The sequence below is a fragment of the Aegilops tauschii genome, chromosome 6 (genome assembly GCF_002575655.3).
Source record: "Aegilops tauschii subsp. strangulata cultivar AL8/78 chromosome 6, Aet v6.0, whole genome shotgun sequence".
NCBI classification, from domain to species: domain Eukaryota; kingdom Viridiplantae; phylum Streptophyta; class Magnoliopsida; order Poales; family Poaceae; genus Aegilops; species Aegilops tauschii.
In genome coordinates this window covers 456,525,258-456,544,841 of record NC_053040.3, presented here as the reverse complement: position 1 = coordinate 456,544,841, position 19,584 = coordinate 456,525,258, and the positions used below count along the sequence as shown (strand labels likewise).

Sequence of the window (19,584 nt, the reverse complement as noted above, 5' to 3'; positions counted from 1 at the left end):
TACCAAATTCGTGACTTAAATATTCTCCACCACGATCTGATCGTAAGAATTTTATTTTTCTGTCACGTTGATTCTCGACTTCACTCTGAAATTCCTTGAACTTTTCAAAGGTTTCAAACTTGTGTTTCATTAGGTAGACATACCCATATCTACTTAAATCATCAGTGAGAGTGAGAACATAACGATATCCTCCGCGAGCCTCAACACTCATTGGACCGCACACATCGGTATGTATGATTTCCAATAAGTTGGTTGCTCGCTCCATTGTTCCGGAGAACGGAGTCTTGATCATCTTACCCATGAGGCATGGTTCGCACGTGTCAAATGATTCGTAATCAAGAGACTCCAAAAGTCCATCTGCATGGAGCTTCTTCATGCGCTTGACACCAATGTGACCAAGGCGGCAGTGCCACAAGTATGTGGGACTATCGTTATCAACTTTACATCTTTTGGTATTCACACTATGAACATGTGTAACATCACGTTCGAGATTCATCAAAAATAAACCATTGACCAGCGGGGCATGACCATAAAACATATCTCTCAAATAAATAGAACAACCATTATTCTCAGATTTAAATGAGTAGCCATCTCGAATTAAACGAGATCCAGATACAATGTTCATGCTCAAAGCTGGCACTAAATAACAATTATTGAGGTTTAAAACTAATCCCGTGGGTAGATGCAGAGGTAGCGTGCCAATGGCGATCACATCGACCTTGGAACCATTCCCGACGCGCATCGTCACCTCGTCCTTTGCCAGTCTCCGTTTATTCCGTAGTTCCTGCTTTGAGTTACAAATATGAGCAACCGCACCAGTATCAAATACCCAGGAGCTACTACGAGTACTGGTAAGGTACACATCAATTACTTGTATATCACATATACCTTGGGTGTTGCCGGCCTTCTTCTTGTCCGCTAAATATTTGGGGCAGTTCCGCTTCCAGTGACCACTTCCCTTGCAATAAAAGCACTCAGTCTCGGGCTTGGGTCCATTCTTTGACTTCTTCCCGGTAACTGGCTTACCGGGCGCGGCAACTCCCTTGCCGTCCTTCTTGAAGTTCTTCTTACCCTTGCCCTTCTTGAACTTAGTGGTTTTGTTCACCATCAACACTTGATGTTCTTTTCTGATCTCCCCTTCCACTGATTTCAGCATTGAATATACCTCGGGAATGGTCTTTTCCATCCCCTGCATATTGTAGTTCATCACAAAGCTCTTGTAGCTTGGTGGAAGCGACTGGAGGATTCTGTCAATGACCGCGTCATCCGGGAGATTAACTCCCAGCTGAGACAAGCGGTTGTGCAACCCAGACATTCTGAGTATGTGCTCACTAACAGAACTGTTCTCCTCCATTTTACAGCTGAAGAACTTGTCGGAGACTTCATATCTCTCGACCCAGGCATGAGCTTGAAAAACTAGTTTCAGCTCCTCGAACATCTCATATGCTCCATGTTTCTCAAAACGCTTTTGGAGACCCGGTTCTATGCTGTAAAGCATGCCGCACTGAACGAGGGAGTAATCATCAGCACGCTGCTGCCAAGCGTTCATAACGTCTTGGTTCTCAGGGATTGGTGCTTCACCTAGCGGTGCTTCTAAGACATAATCTTTCTTGGCTACTATGAGGATGAGCCTCAGGTTCCGGACCCAGTCCGTATAGTTGCTGCCATCATCTTTCAGCTTGGTTTTCTCTAGGAACGCGTTGAAATTGAGGACAACGTTGGCCATTTGATCTACAATACATAGTGTAAAGATTTTAGACTAAGTTCATGATAATTAAGTTCATATAATCAAATTATTTAATGAACTCCCACTCAGATAGACATCCCTCTAGTCATCTAAGTGAAACATGATCCGAATTCGACTAGGCCGTGTCCGATCATCACGTGAGACGGACTAGTCAAGATCGGTGAACATCTCCATGTTGATCGTATCTTCTATACGACTCATGCTCGACCTTTCGGTCCTCCGTGTTCCGAGGCCATGTCTGTACATGCTAGGCTCGTCAAGTTAACCTAAGTGTATTGCGTGTGTTCCGAGGCCATGTCTGTACATGCTAGGCTCGTCAACACCCGTTGTATTCGAACGTTAGAATCTATCACACCCGATCATCACGTGGTGCTTCGAAGCAACGAACCTTCACAACGGTGCACAGTTAGGGTGAACACTTTCTTGAAATTATTATAAGGGATCATCCTACTTGCTACCGTCGTTCTAAGCAAATAAGATGCAAAAACATGATAAACATCACATGCAATCAAATAGTGACATGATATGGCCAATATCATCATGCTCCTTTGATCTCCATCTTCGGGGCACCATGATCATCTTTGTCACCGGCATGACACCATGATCTCCATCATTGTGTCTTCATGAAGTCGTCACGCCAACGATTACTTCTACTTGTATGGCTAACGCGTTTAGCAACAAAGTAAAGTAAATTACATGGCGTTATTCAATGACACGCAGGTCATGCAAAATAATAAAGACAACTCCTATGGCTCCTGCCGGTTGTCATACTCATCGACATGCAAGTCGTGATTCCTATTACAAGAATATGATCAATCTCATACATCACATATATCATTCATCACATCTTCTGGCCATATCACATCACATAGCACTTGCTGCAAAAACAAGTTAGACGTCCTCTAATTGTTGTTGCAAGTTTTTACGTGGTTTGTAGGTTTCTAGCAAAAACGTTTTCTTACCTACGTATGACCACAACGTGATTTGCCAATTTCTATTTACTCTTCATAAGGACCCTTTTCATCGAATCCGTTCCGACTAAAGTAGGAGAGACAGACACCCGCTAGCCACCTTATGCAACTAGTGCATGTCAGTCGGTGGAACCTGTCTCACGTAAGCGTACGTGTAAGGTCGGTCCGGGCCGCTTCATCCTACAATGCCGCCGAAACAAGAAACGACTAGTAGCGGCAAGAAGAATTGGCAAACTCAACGCCCACAACTGCTTTGTGTTCTACTCGTGCATAGTAACTACGCATAGGCCTGGCTCATGATGCCACTGTTGGGAATCGTAGCATAATTTAAAAAAAATTCCTACGTTCACCAAGATGCATCTATGGAGTATACTAGCAACGAGGGGAAGGGAGTGCATCTACATACCCTTGTAGATCGCGAGCGGAAGCGTTCCAATGAACGTGGATGACGGAGTCGTACTCGCCGTGATCCAAATCACCGATGACCGAGTGCCGAACGGACGGCACCTCCGCGTTCAACACACGTACGGTGCAGCGACGTCTCCTCCTTCTTGATCCAGCAAGGGGGAAGGAGAGGTTGATGGAGATCCAGCAGCACGACGGCGTGGTGGTGGATGTAGCGGGTCTCCGCAGGGCTACGCCGAGCTTCTGCGAGAGAGAGAGAGGTGTTGCAGGGGAGGAGGGAGGCGCCCAAGGCTGTTGTGTGCTGCCCTCCCTCCCCCCTTTATATAGGTCCCCTGGGGGGGCGCGCCGGCCCTGGAGATCAGATCCAAGGGGGGGCGGCGGCCAAGTGGGGGGGAAGGGGTGCCTTGCCCCCCAAGGCAAGGGGGAACTCCCCCCCCCTAGGGTTCCCAACCCTAGGCGCATGGGGGGAGGCCCAAGGGGGGCGCCCCAGCCCACTAAGGGCTGGTTCCCTTCCACTTTCAGCCCACGGGGCCCTCCGGGATAGGTGGCCCCACCCGGTGGACCCCGGAACCCTTCCGGTGGTCCCGGTACAATACCGGTAACCCCCGAAACTTTCCCGGTGGCCGAAACTGGACTTCCTATATATAATTCTTCACCTCCGGACCATTCCGGAACCTCTCGTGACGTCCGGGATCTCATCCGGGACTCCGAACAACTTTCGGGTTTCCGCATACATATATCTCTACAACCCTAGCGTCACCGAACCTTAAGTGTGTAGACCCTACGGGTTCGGGAGACATGCAGACATGACCGAGACGCCTCTCCGGTCAATAACCAACAGCGGGATCTGGATACCCATGTTGGCTCCCACATGTTCCACGATGATCTCATCGGATGAACCACGGTGTCGAGGATTCAATCAATCCCGTATGCAATTCCCTTTGTCAATCGGTATGTTACTTGCCCGAGATTCGATCGTCGGTATCCCAATACCTTGTTCAATCTCGTTACCGGCAAGTCTCTTTACTCGTACCGCAATGCATGATCCCGTGACTAACGCCTTAGTCACATTGAGCTCATTATGATGATGCATTACCGAGTGGGCCCAGAGATACCTCTCCGTCACACGGAGTGACAAATCCCAGTCTCGATCCGTGCCAACCCAACAGACACTTTCGGAGATACCCGTAGTGCACCTTTATAGTCACCCAGTTACGTTGTGACGTTTGGCACACCCAAAGCACTCCTACGGTATCCGGGAGTTGCACGATCTCATGGTCTAAGGAAAAGATACTTGACATTGGAAAAGCTCTAGCAAACGAAACTACACGATCTTTTATGCTATGCTTAGGATTGGGTCTTGTCCATCACATCATTCTCCTAATGATGTGATCCCGTTATCAATGACATCCAATGTCCATAGTCAGGAAACCATGACTATCTGTTGATCAACGAGCTAGTCAACTAGAGGCTTACTAGGGACACGTTGTGGTCTATGTATTCACACATGTATTACGATTTCCGGACAATACAATTATAGCATGAATAATAGACAATTATCATGAACAAAGAAATATAATAATAACCATTTATTATTGCCTCTAGGGCATATTTCCAACAATAGTTTCCCATGCTTGGCAATTCTAGTTTCATAAGCATGGCTAACTATACGATGTGCACATCTAGGTTCACAGCAATGGATTGTGCAAGGGGAAGACACATGTTTGTTTCCATTCTTTTCTTTCTGCGATCTATTTGGATGTTTCTTTTTGCGGTGGCAAATCTCCCACTGTCCCATATGGAAAACAATTTTTTTTGCATATGTAAATTGCGCATGTTTTTTTTGCCATGGCAAATTAGTTGCACAAAACTTGTCTAACTAATTTTATATGCCCTGGCAAATAATTTATACACACCATGGTAATCCATTTTCTGTTTTAGGTACTTTTTTGGAGTTTTGGCCCATGTTAAATTAACTATACACACCCTAGAAATTATTATTTTATACATACCATGGCAAACCACGGCAAATTAACTTGTATACACCATGGCAACTATTTTTACACATACCATGTCGAATTCTTTTTACATGTAACTAGGCAAAATTATTGTATATATGATGACACATCCTTTTTTGCTTCATGAGAGCAAGCCCCTCCCCCCCCCGTGTATATCTTGTAAAATTAAATTTATTTAACATGGAAAAATCATCCTTTTGTTTTTAGGTGCCTATTTGTACTTTCTAACCATGGTAAATTAATTGTGTACATCCTGCCAAGCAATTTTATACATATCGAGGCAATTACTTTTTTGCATGAAACATGATTTTTCACTATATATACCATGGCAAATCCATTGGTTTCATAAGGGCACCTCCCCCCCCAACACATACAATTTTTTGGTTAATGTGATCCCCCCATGGAGTAAGTAGTCCAGATCGTCAGAAGTTTATATATGTTTTTGTAAGGGTGGAGATTTTAGGAGGGGCGTTGGGGGGGGGGGTGAATTTTAACTTCAGTGGCTGAGTTTTCAAGGATGAGTCGGTTGATTTTCCCCCGCTACATTTTGGTTTCATGAAGGGCAGGGTAGGAGCTCGTTCCGCTGGATTTTGGGGAACTTTTTGCCAAGGGATAAGGTGGGGAGAGGGAAAGGGATGGTGGTAGGTTGTTCAGGTCTTACAGTTAGGGAAGCGAACGTTTCAGCGGGGCGGGGGCGGGGGGGGGGGGGAGGATGATAGTCACTCTGATCCACCCTGGAGAGTGAACAATCGTTTGCTCGGGCTACCCCCTCCCCTGGAACATCGACCCATTATTGGCATCCCAAATTTAATACATTGACTATAGTCATTACTCCCATCATCTTTCAGTTTCCATTATCTACTAAATCTAAATAGGAGTCCCTCTATCTTACTTTTCTACATTCTTATACGTCCACATCATACTTATTTTGCATAGGTCGTCCATGTTGTGCAATGTCATTCTGTTTTACAAGGATGGCTCAACAAATGCCACACTAGCCCAACTGCTAATGATTGGACTGGTCTCCTAGGCCTCCAACTCCCACGACAACATCGACGAATTGGTAGTAGAGTTTGACGGCCCACCTACTGAAGGCGAGACTTGGGGTCGATGGCGAAGACGATCTGGACGAGTCGGAAGTGGCTGACCCGCGATTGATAGTCGGGGCGAAAAGAAATCCGCTGAAATCATCACGAACCAGTAACGGGTGAACTCGATCTGAAAGAAAACAAGACCAAGCTCTCGTTGGTTACCGACTACGGTTTTTAGAGACAAGGCTACCGGCGGCTGGGTCATGGGCTAGCTGCGTATGTGGGAGGGGCCTTGGGCGACCGCCCTGTCGCCTCCCTTAGGGTCGGCCTTGAGAGGGAGTATGAATAGTAGTAGTACACTCATACTTCAGGTGTGTAGTACATCAATCTTAAGCTAATGAATGTTTGCTTGCCTCCAAAGAAAAAAGAAGTCAAACATACATCCATTTGTAATGCGTTCATCCCCTAGGGGAAAGTTTGAAATACCACATCTCCCAGGCCTCCAACCTGTGCGACATCGTCGATGAAGCGGTAGTAGAGTTCGACGACCCATCAACAGACACCGAGACTTGGGGTTAATGGCGAGGATGATCCGAATGAGTCCGGAGTGGCTGGTTTGCGATTGATAATGGGGCGAAAAGTAATTTGCCAAAATCATCGCGAACCAGTAACGGATGTACTCGATCTAAAAGAAAACAAGACCACACCCTTAATTACCGACTACGTTTTTTTCTAGAGACAAGACTACCAACGCGGGCCATGGGCTAGCTGCTTCTGTGTGAGAGGGGCCTGGGCGGCCGCCCCTATCGCCTCCCCTCAGAGCCGGCCCCGAGAGAGAGTACGAATAGTAGTAGTACACTCGTACTACATGGGTGTAGTACAACACTCTTTAAGCTCCCCAGCCGCCTCCCCTCAGGGCCGACCCCGAGAGGGAGTACGAACAGTAGTAGTACACTCGTACTACATGGGTGTAGTACAACACTCTTTAAGCTCCCCAGTCGCCTCCCCTTAGCGTCGGCCCTGAGAGAGAGTTCGAACAGTAGTAGTACACTCGTACTACATGGGTGTAGTACAACACTCTTTAAGCTCCCCAGCCACCTCCCATCAGAGCCGGCCCTGAGAGAGAGTACGAATAGTAGTAGTACACTCGTACTACATGGATGTAGTGCAAACTAATGAATGTTTGCTTGGCCCCGAAGGAAAAAGAAAGTCAAACGTGCATCCATCTGTTTATTCCTCCCCAGGGGCACTGTTCGAAATACCACATCTCCCAGGGGCCGCCGCGCAAGACTCCGCCGACTGGAAACGCTCGCTTCGCGAACCTGCCTCGTGCCATCCGCCCGCGCGGCCCCTCGCTGACGCGTGGGCCCCACCGCGCGCCCCGCTCGCCTGGCGGGCAGCCGTCACGCGGCCGCCGCGTATATAGAGGACTGGCCTCGCCCCACCTGCCAACCCACACCTGCTCTCCCCCTTCATTAAAAACTGCCCATTTATTTATCAATTCCGGCGACCCTCCTCCCACCGGCGACGACTAGGACGAGGCACCGCCGGCAATCATGTGCGGCGGCGCGATCCTCAAGGACCTCAAGGTCCCCGCGCCGACGCGGAAGGTGACGGCGGCGGTGCTGTGGCCCGAGAAGAACAAGCCCAAGCGGGCCGACGGCGTGGCCCGGCGCCTCGCGGGGCTCGGCCGGCGCGGGGGGCTCGGGCTGGACGACGGCGACGTGGACTTCGAGGCCGACTTCGAGGAGTTCGAGGCCGACTCCGGGGACTCCGACGTGGAGCTCGGGCGCGCCGGGGTTGCTGGGAAGGACGGCCACGACGTGGTCGTCGAGATCAAGCCCTTATTCGCCGTCAAGAGGTCCCTTTCCCAAGGTATCGGCCCCGCGTCGCTTGGACTCGTTCTTTAATCCGCGTATTGTTACCGTTTGCGATTGACTGCTGTAGGAGTTAGGAGATTGTGTGATTGGGCAGGAAGAGAAATCGTGTAGGGGTTGCTGTTGGAAGGCTATATTTGGGGGCGTGTTGCTCCGATTTGTTTAGAGATTTTGGATTGGATGTGTTATCATGGAGTGATTTGGGTGAAGGGTTAGGCCTTTTTCCATTTCTCTGTTGTGTTTGTTAGGTGATTAGCCGGGCAGGCTGTTTCTGACGCTGTTCCTTTCAGAGAAGCGATTTGGGTCGTTAGGTTGTCGATCTTGTCATTTATGCTTTTCGTGAGCTTTGATGGTGATTCACATGCTTACTGTTTATAGTCAAAAGGGGTTGAAAATCTGCAGAAGAGGGGCGAATTTCTCCGTTTTGCTTGGAGGTCTCGGCCTCTTGAACTGTTTCCTTGTTAGATGGTTGTCGATTTTCGTGGGGGTTGCTGTAGACTAGGTTCAGTTCTCAGTCCGAAGGAGTTTTCTGTTTTTTTTTTCTCAAATAGGAAGGATTAATATGGTACTTGCTGAATCCTGAGAAAAAAATATCCTTGATTCTGCATCGTCTATAATGCAATTTGTAGAATTAATAATTGCAGAATGATGATAAAGGTCTATAGCATGAGGTCTGTTTATCAGAACTCTGGTGTTTTTATTAAGTTGTTATTTTATTTTATTTGTTTTATTTTTGGGCGACTGATGCTTTCACCCAAACATGACCCTTCATGGTTCAATGTTTAGGATTGTGATATTATACATATAAATTCATGTCCATGATGAAATTATCTACTTTCTGTGAGAGAAGTTTGTCTGTGTTGGTCCCTCTTAACCAACTCAGTGGTTTGGCCGTTCGATCGGGTAAGAAGAGTAATTGTTTAGGGGTTGGTGTTGGAAGGTTGGATTTGTTGGGTGTTACACCTGTTTGTTTAGAGATTTTGGATTGGAATTGATTGGATGCGTTTTCATGAAGTGATTTGGGTTAAGGGCTTACTCTCCCGTGTTAGCCTGAAATAATTAGGCTGGTAGGCTGTTTCCACACTGTTCCTTTTAGAGAAGCGATTTTGGTTGTTTAGGTTGCTTATCTTGTGATCTATACTTTTCATGAGCTTTGATGGTGACTCATATGCTTACTGCTGTTTATAGTCATATAAGGTAAAGGGCCGAATTTCTCCAATTGAGGTCTCGGCCTCTTGAATTTTTCCTTGTTAGATGGTTGTTGATTTGCGTGAGGATTGTTCTAGACTTGTTGATTTATCAGTTAAAAGATTATCCTGGTAAGTGTTGAATCCTACTAAAAATATCCTTGATTCTGCATCATGTATAATGGGATTTGTAGATTAATAACTGCAGAATGATAGCAAAGGTCTATAGCATGAGGTCTCTTTATCAGAATCCTGGATTTTTATCAGTTGTGATTTATTTTATTTCATTTTATTTGTTTTGCGGGTGACTGATGCTTTCACCCAAACTTGAAGAGGATTGCACCCATCATGGTTCAATGCTCATTATGATTGTGATATTTTACATATGAATTCATGTCCATGATGAAATTAATTATTTCTTGTGAGAGAAGTTTGTCTGTGTTGGTCTCTCTTAGCATTGACATTGATCTTCCATTGCAGATGACTTAAGCACCATGACTACTGCTGGTTTTGATGGTCCTGCACAAAGGTCAGCAAAAAGGAAGAGAAAGAACGAGTTCAGGGGTATCCGCCAGCGCCCCTGGGGTAAGTGGGCTGCTGAAATCAGAGATCCTAGCAAGGGTGTCCGTGTCTGGCTTGGTACTTTCAACAGTGCTGAAGAAGCTGCAAGAGCTTATGATGTTGAAGCACGAAGGATCCGTGGCAAGAAGGCCAAGGTTAACTTTCCAGAGGAACTAACAGTTCATCAGAAGCGCCGTGCTTGCCCTGCTGCTCCTAAAGTTCCCAAGTCAAGCGCAGCACAGGAACCTACCGTCATACCAGCAGTCAACAACCTTGCCAACCCAAATGCTTTCGTCTACCCGTCTGCTGACTTTGCATCAAAGCAGCCACTTGTTCAGCCTGACAACGTGCCATATGTTCCCGCAATTAACTCTGCTGCCCCTGTTGAAGCTCCTGTTATGAATATGTACTCTGACCAGGGAAGCAACTCCTTTGGCTGCTCTGACTTGGGCTGGGAGTATGACACCAAGACTCCAGATATATCATCCATTGCTCCCATTTCCACCATTGCTGAAGGAACAGAGTCTGCACTTCTCCAGAGTAACACCTACAACCCAGCAGTGATTGCCGAAGGAGCTGAATCTGCGCTTGTCCAGAGCAACACCTACAACTCAGTGGTGCCTCCTGTTATGGAGAACAATGCTGTCGATTTTGAGCCTTGGATGAGGTTTCTTGTTGATGATGGCGTGGATGAGCCGATAGATAGCCTTCTGAATTTTGATGTGCCTCAGGATGTCGTTGGCAACATGGACCTTTGGAGCTTCGATGACATGCCCATCTGTGGCGAAATTTTCTGAGGGATTCAAACCCCTGTATATCAGGACAAAGGGTAAGCCTTCGCAATTTGGATGTTCGGTCTGAGGTTGATAATCTTTTCATTATCCTGAACTTTTTGTTGCGTGTTTCAGGAATAAGACTATGGGAGATTGGGAAGCACCCTGTTGTCACCTTTGGTTAGTATATGCCTATGTGCAAGCTTAGATGCAAAAAAGTCGCATCTTGAGTTGTAGTCGACCCTTTCCCTAGTTGACTGTCAATGAACCATTGTCATTTATGAGTCTGATGAACCGTTGTCTTTAACTTTTGTCAACTTTTATGTCGTCGCTACCATTTCTGAATGTGAACAGCATGGATTTGTGTCCAGTTTGCTTTAATCTGTGCACTCGATCGTTTTCCCCCTCTAGTTTTGGCTGTTTAATTGGTGATAGAAGTAACCTATATATCTTATTTCTGAGCATAAGTTTATCTGTTAAATATGGATTTTCTTGGCTGTTCGCACAGTTTCTGCTGTACAGGTGTGGTAATTTATATTATACTCCTTTTTTCACTTAGGCTCTGGCAAAACGTACCAGATTTGTTTTAAAAAAACCAGATTTACTTATCTTTGATACTAGCTGCGTGATCACAGGGAGTCATTTTTTCTACATTTAGTTCTCACCCATGTAGTTCTTATAAATATTTAGGGCGCCTAATTCGTAATTCCAGGGATCTGTTCCATTCTATTCCATTTCAGTGCATTCTTATAGCTATGCATTTTGCTGTCTCTCAGTCCCTCTCGATGTGAGAAGCCATGTGAACAACATGTACATTTCACTTGATTTATTACTAGTACCTTCACCGAATTGGTGGTCTCATGTCATTGTCATGTTAGGTCCTTAATTTGATTTGACGTCGTCGGCATAAGTAGTGCACGTCGCATTCTTTTTCTCTGAACAAGAAAAGGCGCCGGCGCCATGTATTCCACTGAAGCACAGATTACACTGAGGATAACAAAGCCCTCGGGGATAAAATCTGCAATACTATGTAACATCGGGCATTGCATTCTAATCGTGGGTAGAACTATTGCCGCAAAAAACTGTGGTAGTTACAGTGTCCTGACTGTCGACTGTTGAGCGAAGATGTGAGCGCTTTCATTGAAATTCCTGGATATACTGTATGATATAGACCTGAGCTGATAAAGTACTTGTAAATACACAGAAATCTACAAGAGCTGATCTGATTTTTCAGTGCCCAGGATGATTCCTTGGATTTCTTGCTGCAGCTGCTTTGGCTAGCGTTAAGTTGTCTGTTAGAAACGTGGCGTCCTGCATATGCATTTGCACGTCACCTTCTTACGATGAGTAAGTTATTATTACTCGACAATCACATGGGGTTCACCAAAGGTATTCACGTAGGTAGTTTCCACGAAGGCATAACTGGCTGTCACTTACATGTTTCTCTCACAAAAGATGGACGACTCGCAGATGAGAGTACATCAAAGCGAGGTATGAAGACAACTTCCATGCGGTAGTTTCACTGGTATCAAAAGTGCATACCAACTCCAAAATAATCCGAGACGGCCAACTCTTGCCCGAATCTTCTAGTTGTTTTGTTGATTCATGGCTAGAGCTTGCTGGTTTGCTGGAGGCTGTTATGGAGAGCAAGTTGTTTTCTTCCCGATGACTCCTAATTCTAGTCCAATCACACAACTATTTGGGGCTATCATTTTGGCATTGCACTAGTCTTCTCCTTGTTTTAAGAACAACAATTGTGTGTGTTTGAGTTCTGGTGGCTCTTTCTTCCCTTTAAATCGAGTGGTCTGATTTTTGTTGGTGAGCAAACAAATACCACACATATATGTTGTGGACCCATGGTAGTGTTGTAGCCTGGACACAAGTATGCTGGCATTAACGAGGCATCTATGGGTACTTATCGTCTGACTAGGGAAGTAACTCCTTTGCCTCCTCTGACTTAGGCTGGGAGTATGACATCTAGAATCCATATACTACTGTATCATCCATTGCTCAGATTTTCTAGCATTTGCCGAAGGAGACGAATCTTGTCTATAGTAGCACCTACAGCTCAGGGGTGCCTCCAAATGGAGAAGAATAATCGATCTGACCGATGAACTTCCATTTCTGAACCTTGCATGAGGTTTCCTTTGGGCGATGGCGTGGATGAGTCGATTGATAAACCTTCTAAACCTTGATGTCATGGTGTCATTGTCAACATGGACCTTTGGATCCTCGACAACATGCCCATCTCTGGTGAATTATACTGAGTGATTCAAACCCAATATATAGGGACAAAGGGTAAAAGCCTTGGCAATTTGGATGTTCAATCTGGGGAGCATAGTCTTTCCTTACTCTGAACTTCGTGTTCAGTGTTTCAGGAATAAGTCTCTGGGAGGTTGGGAAGCACCCTATTGTCACATTTGGCTAGCATATGTCCAAGCTTAGATGCAAAAAAGTTGCATCATGAGTCTCTTTTGCAATCGACCCCTTTCCTAGTTGGTTGTCTCTCTATGGCAGCCATTTATGAGACCCACTGTCCCTATATTTTGGCAACTTTTATGTTGTTGCTGCCATTCCTGAATGTGAACAGCATGAATGTGTGTCCGGTTTGCTTTAATCTGTACACTTAGTCACCTTTTCCCTTTAGTTTTGGCAGTTTAATTGGTGATAAAAGTAATCTATATAATTTATTTCTGTACATAAATTTATCTGTTAGATTTGGGATTGTCGGTTGCTTGCACAATTTCTGTCATATAGGGGTGGTAAGCAAAACTTCCTCGATATTCTTGGGGATAACACTTATTGCTTCGGGCTCTGGCAAAATGTACCAGATTTGCTGATCTTTGATACTAGCTGTGAGATCACACAAAGTCGTTTTCTCTACATGTAGTTCTCACCGATGTAATTTTTACATAGCTACTTAGTGCACCTAATTAGAGATGAAACCCAAAAGATTTTTGTTGGGGCGTAACCCTATCAGCAACGCGCCACATCGGAACCCGGGTGTGGTGGAAAATGGGCAAGGGCCGGGCCGTCACCCCCAGGTGGCGCGCCGTATCTTGATCAGGATACGGTGGCAAGTGAGCGAGGATCGGGTCGTCTCATCCTTAGTGGCGCGCTACATCGGCGCCCGGATGTAGTGGAAAATGAGCAAGGGTCTTCGCATTTGACTCGACAAGTGCGAAGGGTAAGGAAGCTAGCCGAGCCTAGGAGGATTCACTTAGGTAGCTGGAACGTAGGGTCTCTGACAGGGAAGCTTCGGGAGCTAGTTGATGCAGCGGGGAGGAGAGGGGTTGATATCCTTTGCGTCCAAGAAACCAAATGGAGAGGACATAAGGCGAAGGAGGTGGAGGATACCGGCTTCAAGCTGTGGTACATGAGGACGGCTGCAAACAGAAATGGCGTAGACATCTTGATCAACAAGAGCCTCAAGTATGGAGTGGTAGACATCAAGAGACGTGGGGACCGAATTATCCTGGTCAAGCTGGTAGTTGAGGACTTGGTTCTCAATGTTATCAGCGCGTATGCCCCGCAAGTAGGCCACAATGAGAACAACAAGAGGGAGTTCTGGGAAGGCCTGGAAGACATGGTTAGGAGTGTACCGATTGGTGAGAAGCTCTTCATAGGAGGAGACCTCAATGGCCACGTGGGTACATCTAACACAGGTTTTGAAGGGGCGCATGGGGGCTTTGGCTATGGCATCAAGAATGAAGAAGGAGAAGATGTCTTAAGCTTTGCTCTAGCCTACAACATGATTGTAGCTAACGCCCTCTTTAGAAAGAGAGAATCACATCTGACTTTTAGTAGTGGCCAACGCTCTAGCTAGATTGATTTCATCCTCTCAAGAAGAGAAGATAGGCGTGCGTGCCTAGACTGTAAGGTGATACCCGGAGAGAGTGTTGTACCCCAGCATAAGCTGGTGGTTGCTGACTTCCGCTTTCGGATTTGTGTCCAGCGGGATAAGCGTGCCAAAGTCGCTAGAACGAAGTGGTGGAAGCTCAAAGGGGAGGTAGCACATGTGTTCAAGGAGAGGGTCATTAAGGAGGGCGCTTGGGAGGAAGGAGGGGATGCGGACAATGCGTGGATGAAGATGGCGACTTGCATTCGTAAGGTGGCCTCGGAGGAGTTTGGAGTGTCCAGGGGAAGGAGAAGCGAAGATAAGGATACCTGGTGGTGGAATGATGATGTCCAGAAGGCGATTAAAGAGAAGAAAGATTGCTTCAGATGCCTATACCTGGATAGGAATGCAGACAACATAGAGAAGTACAACATGGCGAAGAAGGCCGCAAAGCGAGCTGTTGGTGAAGCAAGGGGTCGGGCATATGAGGACCTCTACCAACGGTTAGGCACGAAGGAAGGCGAAAGGGACATCTATAAGATGGCAAAGATCCGAGAGAGGAAGACGAGGAATATTGGCCAAGTAAAATGCATCAAGGACGGAGCATGCCAACTCTTGGTGAAGGACGAGGAGATTAAGCACAGATGGCGGGAGTACTTCGACAAGCTGTTCAATGGGGAGAATAAGAGTTCTACCATTGAACTGGACGACTCCTTTGATGAGACCAGCATGCGTTTTGTGTGGCGAATCCAGGAGTCTGAGGTCAAGGAGGCTTTAGAAAGGATGAAAGGAGGCAAGGCGATGGGCCCGACATAACGATAGTATGTCTAACCAAGCTTTTCAACCTCATTTTTCGGGCAAACAAGATGCCAGAAGAATGGAGACGGAGTATATTAGTACCAATCTTCAAGAACAAGGGGGATGTTCAGAGTTGTACTAATTACCGTGGAAGCTGATGAGCCATACAATGAAGCTATGGAAGAGAGTCATTGAGCACCGCTTACGAAGAATGACAAGTGTGACCAAAAATCAGTTTGGTTTCATGCCTGGGAGGTCGACCATGGAAGCCATTTTCTTGGTACGACAACTTATGGAGAGATACATGGAGCAAAAGAAGGACTTGCATACGGTGTTCATTGACTTGGAGAAGGCCCATGATAAGATACCGCGGAATGTCATGTGGTGGGCCTTGGAGAAACACAAAGTCCCAGCAAAGTACATTATCCTCAAGGACATGTATGATAATGTTGTGACAAGTGTTCGAACAAGTGATGTCCATACTGATGACTTCCCAATTAAGATAGGACTGCATCAGGGGTCAGCTTTGAGCCCTTATCTTTTTGCATTGGTGACGGATGAGGTTACAAGGGATATACAAGGAGATATCCCATGGTGTATACTCTTTGCGGATGATGTGGTGCTAGTTGACGATAGTCGGACGGGGGTAAATAGGAAGTTAGAGTTATGGAGACAAACCTTGGAATTGAAAGGGTTTAGGCTTAGTAGAACTAAAACCGAGAACATGATGTGCGGTTTCAGTACTACTAGGTGAGGAGGAGGAGGTTAGCCTTGATGGCCAGGTGGTACTCAGAAGGACACCTTTCGATATTTGGGGTCAATGCTGCAGGAGGATGGGGTATTGATGAAGATGTGAACCATCGAACCAAAGCCGGATGGATGAAGTGGCGCCAAGCTTCTGGCATTCTCTGTGACAAGAGAGTGCCACAAAAGCTAAAAGGCAAGTTCCACAGGACGATGGTTCGACCCGCAATGTTGTATGGCGCTGAGTGTTGGCCGACTAAAAGACGACATTGTCACGCCCAATATGCGACCCTATCCTAAAGGAACTCGAAGGTCCCACCAAGGATAGACCCGCATATTGAAACGCTTTTGCAAGGTGGATATCATTACATCAACATTACATAATATTTGGGGATACATACAAGGCATACAAATGCCACAAGAATACATCAGTACATCATACATAAGCTCAACATCCGACTACGGATGAAACATAAACAGGAACTCAAACGACATCCACCCTGCTAGCCCAGGCTGCCGACCTGGAACCTATCCCCTGATCGAAGAAGAAGCAGAAGAAGAACTCCAAACAAGTAAACATCGCTCTCGCGTCATGATCATCGCAAAACCTGTACCTGCAACTGGTGGTGTAGTAATCTGTGAGCCACGAGGACTCAGCAATCCCATTACCATGGGTATCAAGACTAGCAAAGCTTAAAGGGAAAGGAAGGGGTAAAGTGGTGAGGTTGCAGCAGCGACTAAGCATGTATGGTGGCTAACTTACGCAAATGAGAGCGAGAAGAGAAGCAAAGGAACGGTCGTGAAACTAGCAATGATCAAGAAGTGATCCTGAACTCCTACTTACGTCAAACATAACCCAGAAACCGTGTTCACTTCCCGGACTCCGCCGAGAAGAGACCATCACGGCTACACACGCGGTTGATGCGTTTTAATTAAGGTCAAGTGTCGAGTTCTCTACAACCGGACATTAACAAATTCCCATCTGCCACATAACCGCGGGCACGGCTTTCGAAAGATAATACCCTGCAGGGGTGTCCCAACTTAGCCCATGATAAGCTCTCACGGTCAACGAAGGATATTCCTTCTCCCGGGAAGACCCGATCAGTCTCGGAATCCCGGTTACAAGACATTTCGACAATGGTAAAACAAAACCAGCAAAGCCGCCCGATGTGCTGACAATCCCGATAGGAGCTGCACATATCTCGTTCTCAGGGCAACACCGGATGAGACATCCTACGAGTAAAACCAGACCTCGAGTTTCCCCGAGGTGGCCCCGCAGTCTACTCAGTTCGGACCAACACTTAGAGAAGCACTGGCCCGGGGGGGTTAAAATAAGATGACCCTCGAGAGAGCGACTCCCTCGGGAAAAGAAATAGGCTGAGCAAATGGTAAAACCAAGGTTGGGCCTTGCTGGAAGAGTTTTATTCAAAGCGAACTGTCAAGGGGGTCCCATAAATCACCCAACCGTGTAAGGAACGCAAAATCCGGGAACATAACACCGGTATGACGGAAACTAGGGCGGAAGAGTGGAACAAAACACCAGGCATAAGGCCGAGCCTTCCACCCTTTACCAAGTATATAGATGCATTAATAATATAAGAGATATTGTGATATCCCAACATAAACATAATCCAACATGGAGCAATCTTCATCTTCACCTGCAACTAGCAACGCTATAAGAGGGGCTGAGCAAAGCGGTAATATAGCCAAACAACGGTTTACTAGGAAGGGTGACAAAGGTTAGAGGTTCATGGCAATTTGGGAGGCTTGAGGAGCAATTGAATAGGTAGCGCAGCAAAGCGATAGAACGAAGCAACTAGCATAGCAATGATAGTAATGAGATCCAAGGTGACGGTCATCTTGCCTGAAATCCCACTAGGAAGAAGAATGAATCCATGAAGAAGATGAAGCCACGAAGACGAACGAATCCTCACGATCGCAACGACACGGGAACTATCGAGAAGAAGCACACAACAAGGTAAACACACCACGCATGAACAAGGCATGATGCTCAAACAAGAATGATGCATGACAAGGCTATATGAAGCTAATCATGACAAGAGATGATGCATACAAGAACAACACGCCAAGGCAAGTTTAAATGAGGCCGGAAACAACATATAACAATTCCGGTAAGTCCTCATATGCAATTTTGAAATTGGTCCAGAACTGAATAAACTTTAAGTTAAAGTTGTTAAACAGCAAGTTAAAGAGCACCACGATGATCTACACGAAATTCTAGTCAAGTTCCATATAAAGTTCAATAGATTCGGAGCTACGGCCTAGAAGATATGAGCAACACAAGATAAGCATGGCATTGATGCAAAATGCATACAAACATCAAGCAAACACCTCAAAACAAGGATGCAACATGATAATATGAGACTACATGCAAAACTAAGCAAGTTTCATGTAGAGCATGCTCAAAACGGAGCAACGGTGCAACACATACACTCCAAACAAGACATAGCAACAATCTGGCCATAACAGCAACTATGCAACTAGCAAGCATCAAAACAATATGCTACAGCACCTTAACATGAAAACAAATGACATGGACATGATGTACGGGTAAAGCACAACAAAACATGAACACTGAGCTATCTCCAGAAATCACTAGAACATGCTCAAAAGGACATGGCAAGATTGCAAATAATAACAGGTTCACAGACTTGGTGAAATACTGGACATGGCAGAAACAGCATCAGGTTGCAATGTTCAGAGCACGAAATCAACATGCTACAGGAACTTAACATGGCAGAACAAGGCATGGCATGAATCTATTCAAAGCATATAACAAATGTCCCTTACTTACCTTAAGCCAAAAAGGATCAGAAGATATGATGGCAAGCATGTAAACATAGCAAGTTTCGTTAACAGGTTTCAGACTTAGCAGAAAACAGAGCATGGCAGAAACTATAATAAGAAGGCATGTTGGTGAGCTTGAAACACTCACCACAAAGCAATGAATGACAAAACAAGCATACCTACAGCAAGATGACATGTTTAGGAAGCTATCCATGGCAAGAGCAAATACATAGCATGTATGGATCAACTACAATAAGCTTGGCAAAATTGCATATCATGCTAAGAATCTGCCAGAAATATTTTATAGCAAAAGTAGAGTAAGATTGAGTCATGCTATGGCACTGCATAATTGCAAACAAGGGCAGGAATGGATCAATTACAACAATAGCTACAAAACATCCTTACTGAACATCTCCAAAATATGCATGGATCTCTCTGTAACATCAAGTTTACATGGCAACAAAATTACAGCAGACAAGGACTTAGAGAAATCACCAAGTCCCTGAAATCAGAAATATTACGGAGCCTACATTGCATGCTTGTGCTAGTCACCACAGAGATCACAAAAAATACATGGACTACACCACTGGAAATATGGCATGTCATACTTCAAAACACATGAAAATCTCATACTCAAAAGATGCACAGATTAAATGATACAAAAATAACAAATCTCCAAGTTCTGCTAAGAACCAGCAGATAACAGCAACTAGCCCTCTTCCAACAGAGATTTGAGCATCAAGATGACCTCTAATGAACATGGTGCAATTGAACAAAATGAGGAACATCACGAGACGAACAATTTTATATATAATACATGCAAAAA

The 19,584-nt window shown here is 45.7% G+C and overlaps 1 protein-coding gene across 1 annotated transcript; it reads left to right on the top strand.

Moving 5' to 3' along the window:
* The first annotated feature begins 7,626 nt into the window (after positions 1–7,626).
* LOC109780171 (ethylene-responsive transcription factor 1) lies at positions 7,627–10,951 on the top strand. The gene is made up of 3 exons (XM_020338750.3): positions 7,627–8,047; positions 9,717–10,626; positions 10,706–10,951. Exons 1-2 carry the CDS (start codon positions 7,729–7,731, stop codon positions 10,592–10,594), a joined length of 1,197 nt encoding a protein of 398 aa, XP_020194339.1. The 5' UTR covers positions 7,627–7,728; the 3' UTR covers positions 10,595–10,626; positions 10,706–10,951.
* Positions 10,952–19,584: the final 8,633 nt, after the last annotated feature.

Excerpts from the sequence above, each read along its gene's own strand:
- LOC109780171 (XM_020338750.3), top strand. The coding sequence starts at position 7,729 with ATGTGCGGCGGCGCGATCCTCAAGGACCTCAAGGTCCCCGCGCCGACG. Across the intron at positions 8,048-9,716 it reads CAAGAGGTCCCTTTCCCAAG|ATGACTTAAGCACCATGACT; the intron begins GTATCGGCCCCG and ends CTTCCATTGCAG.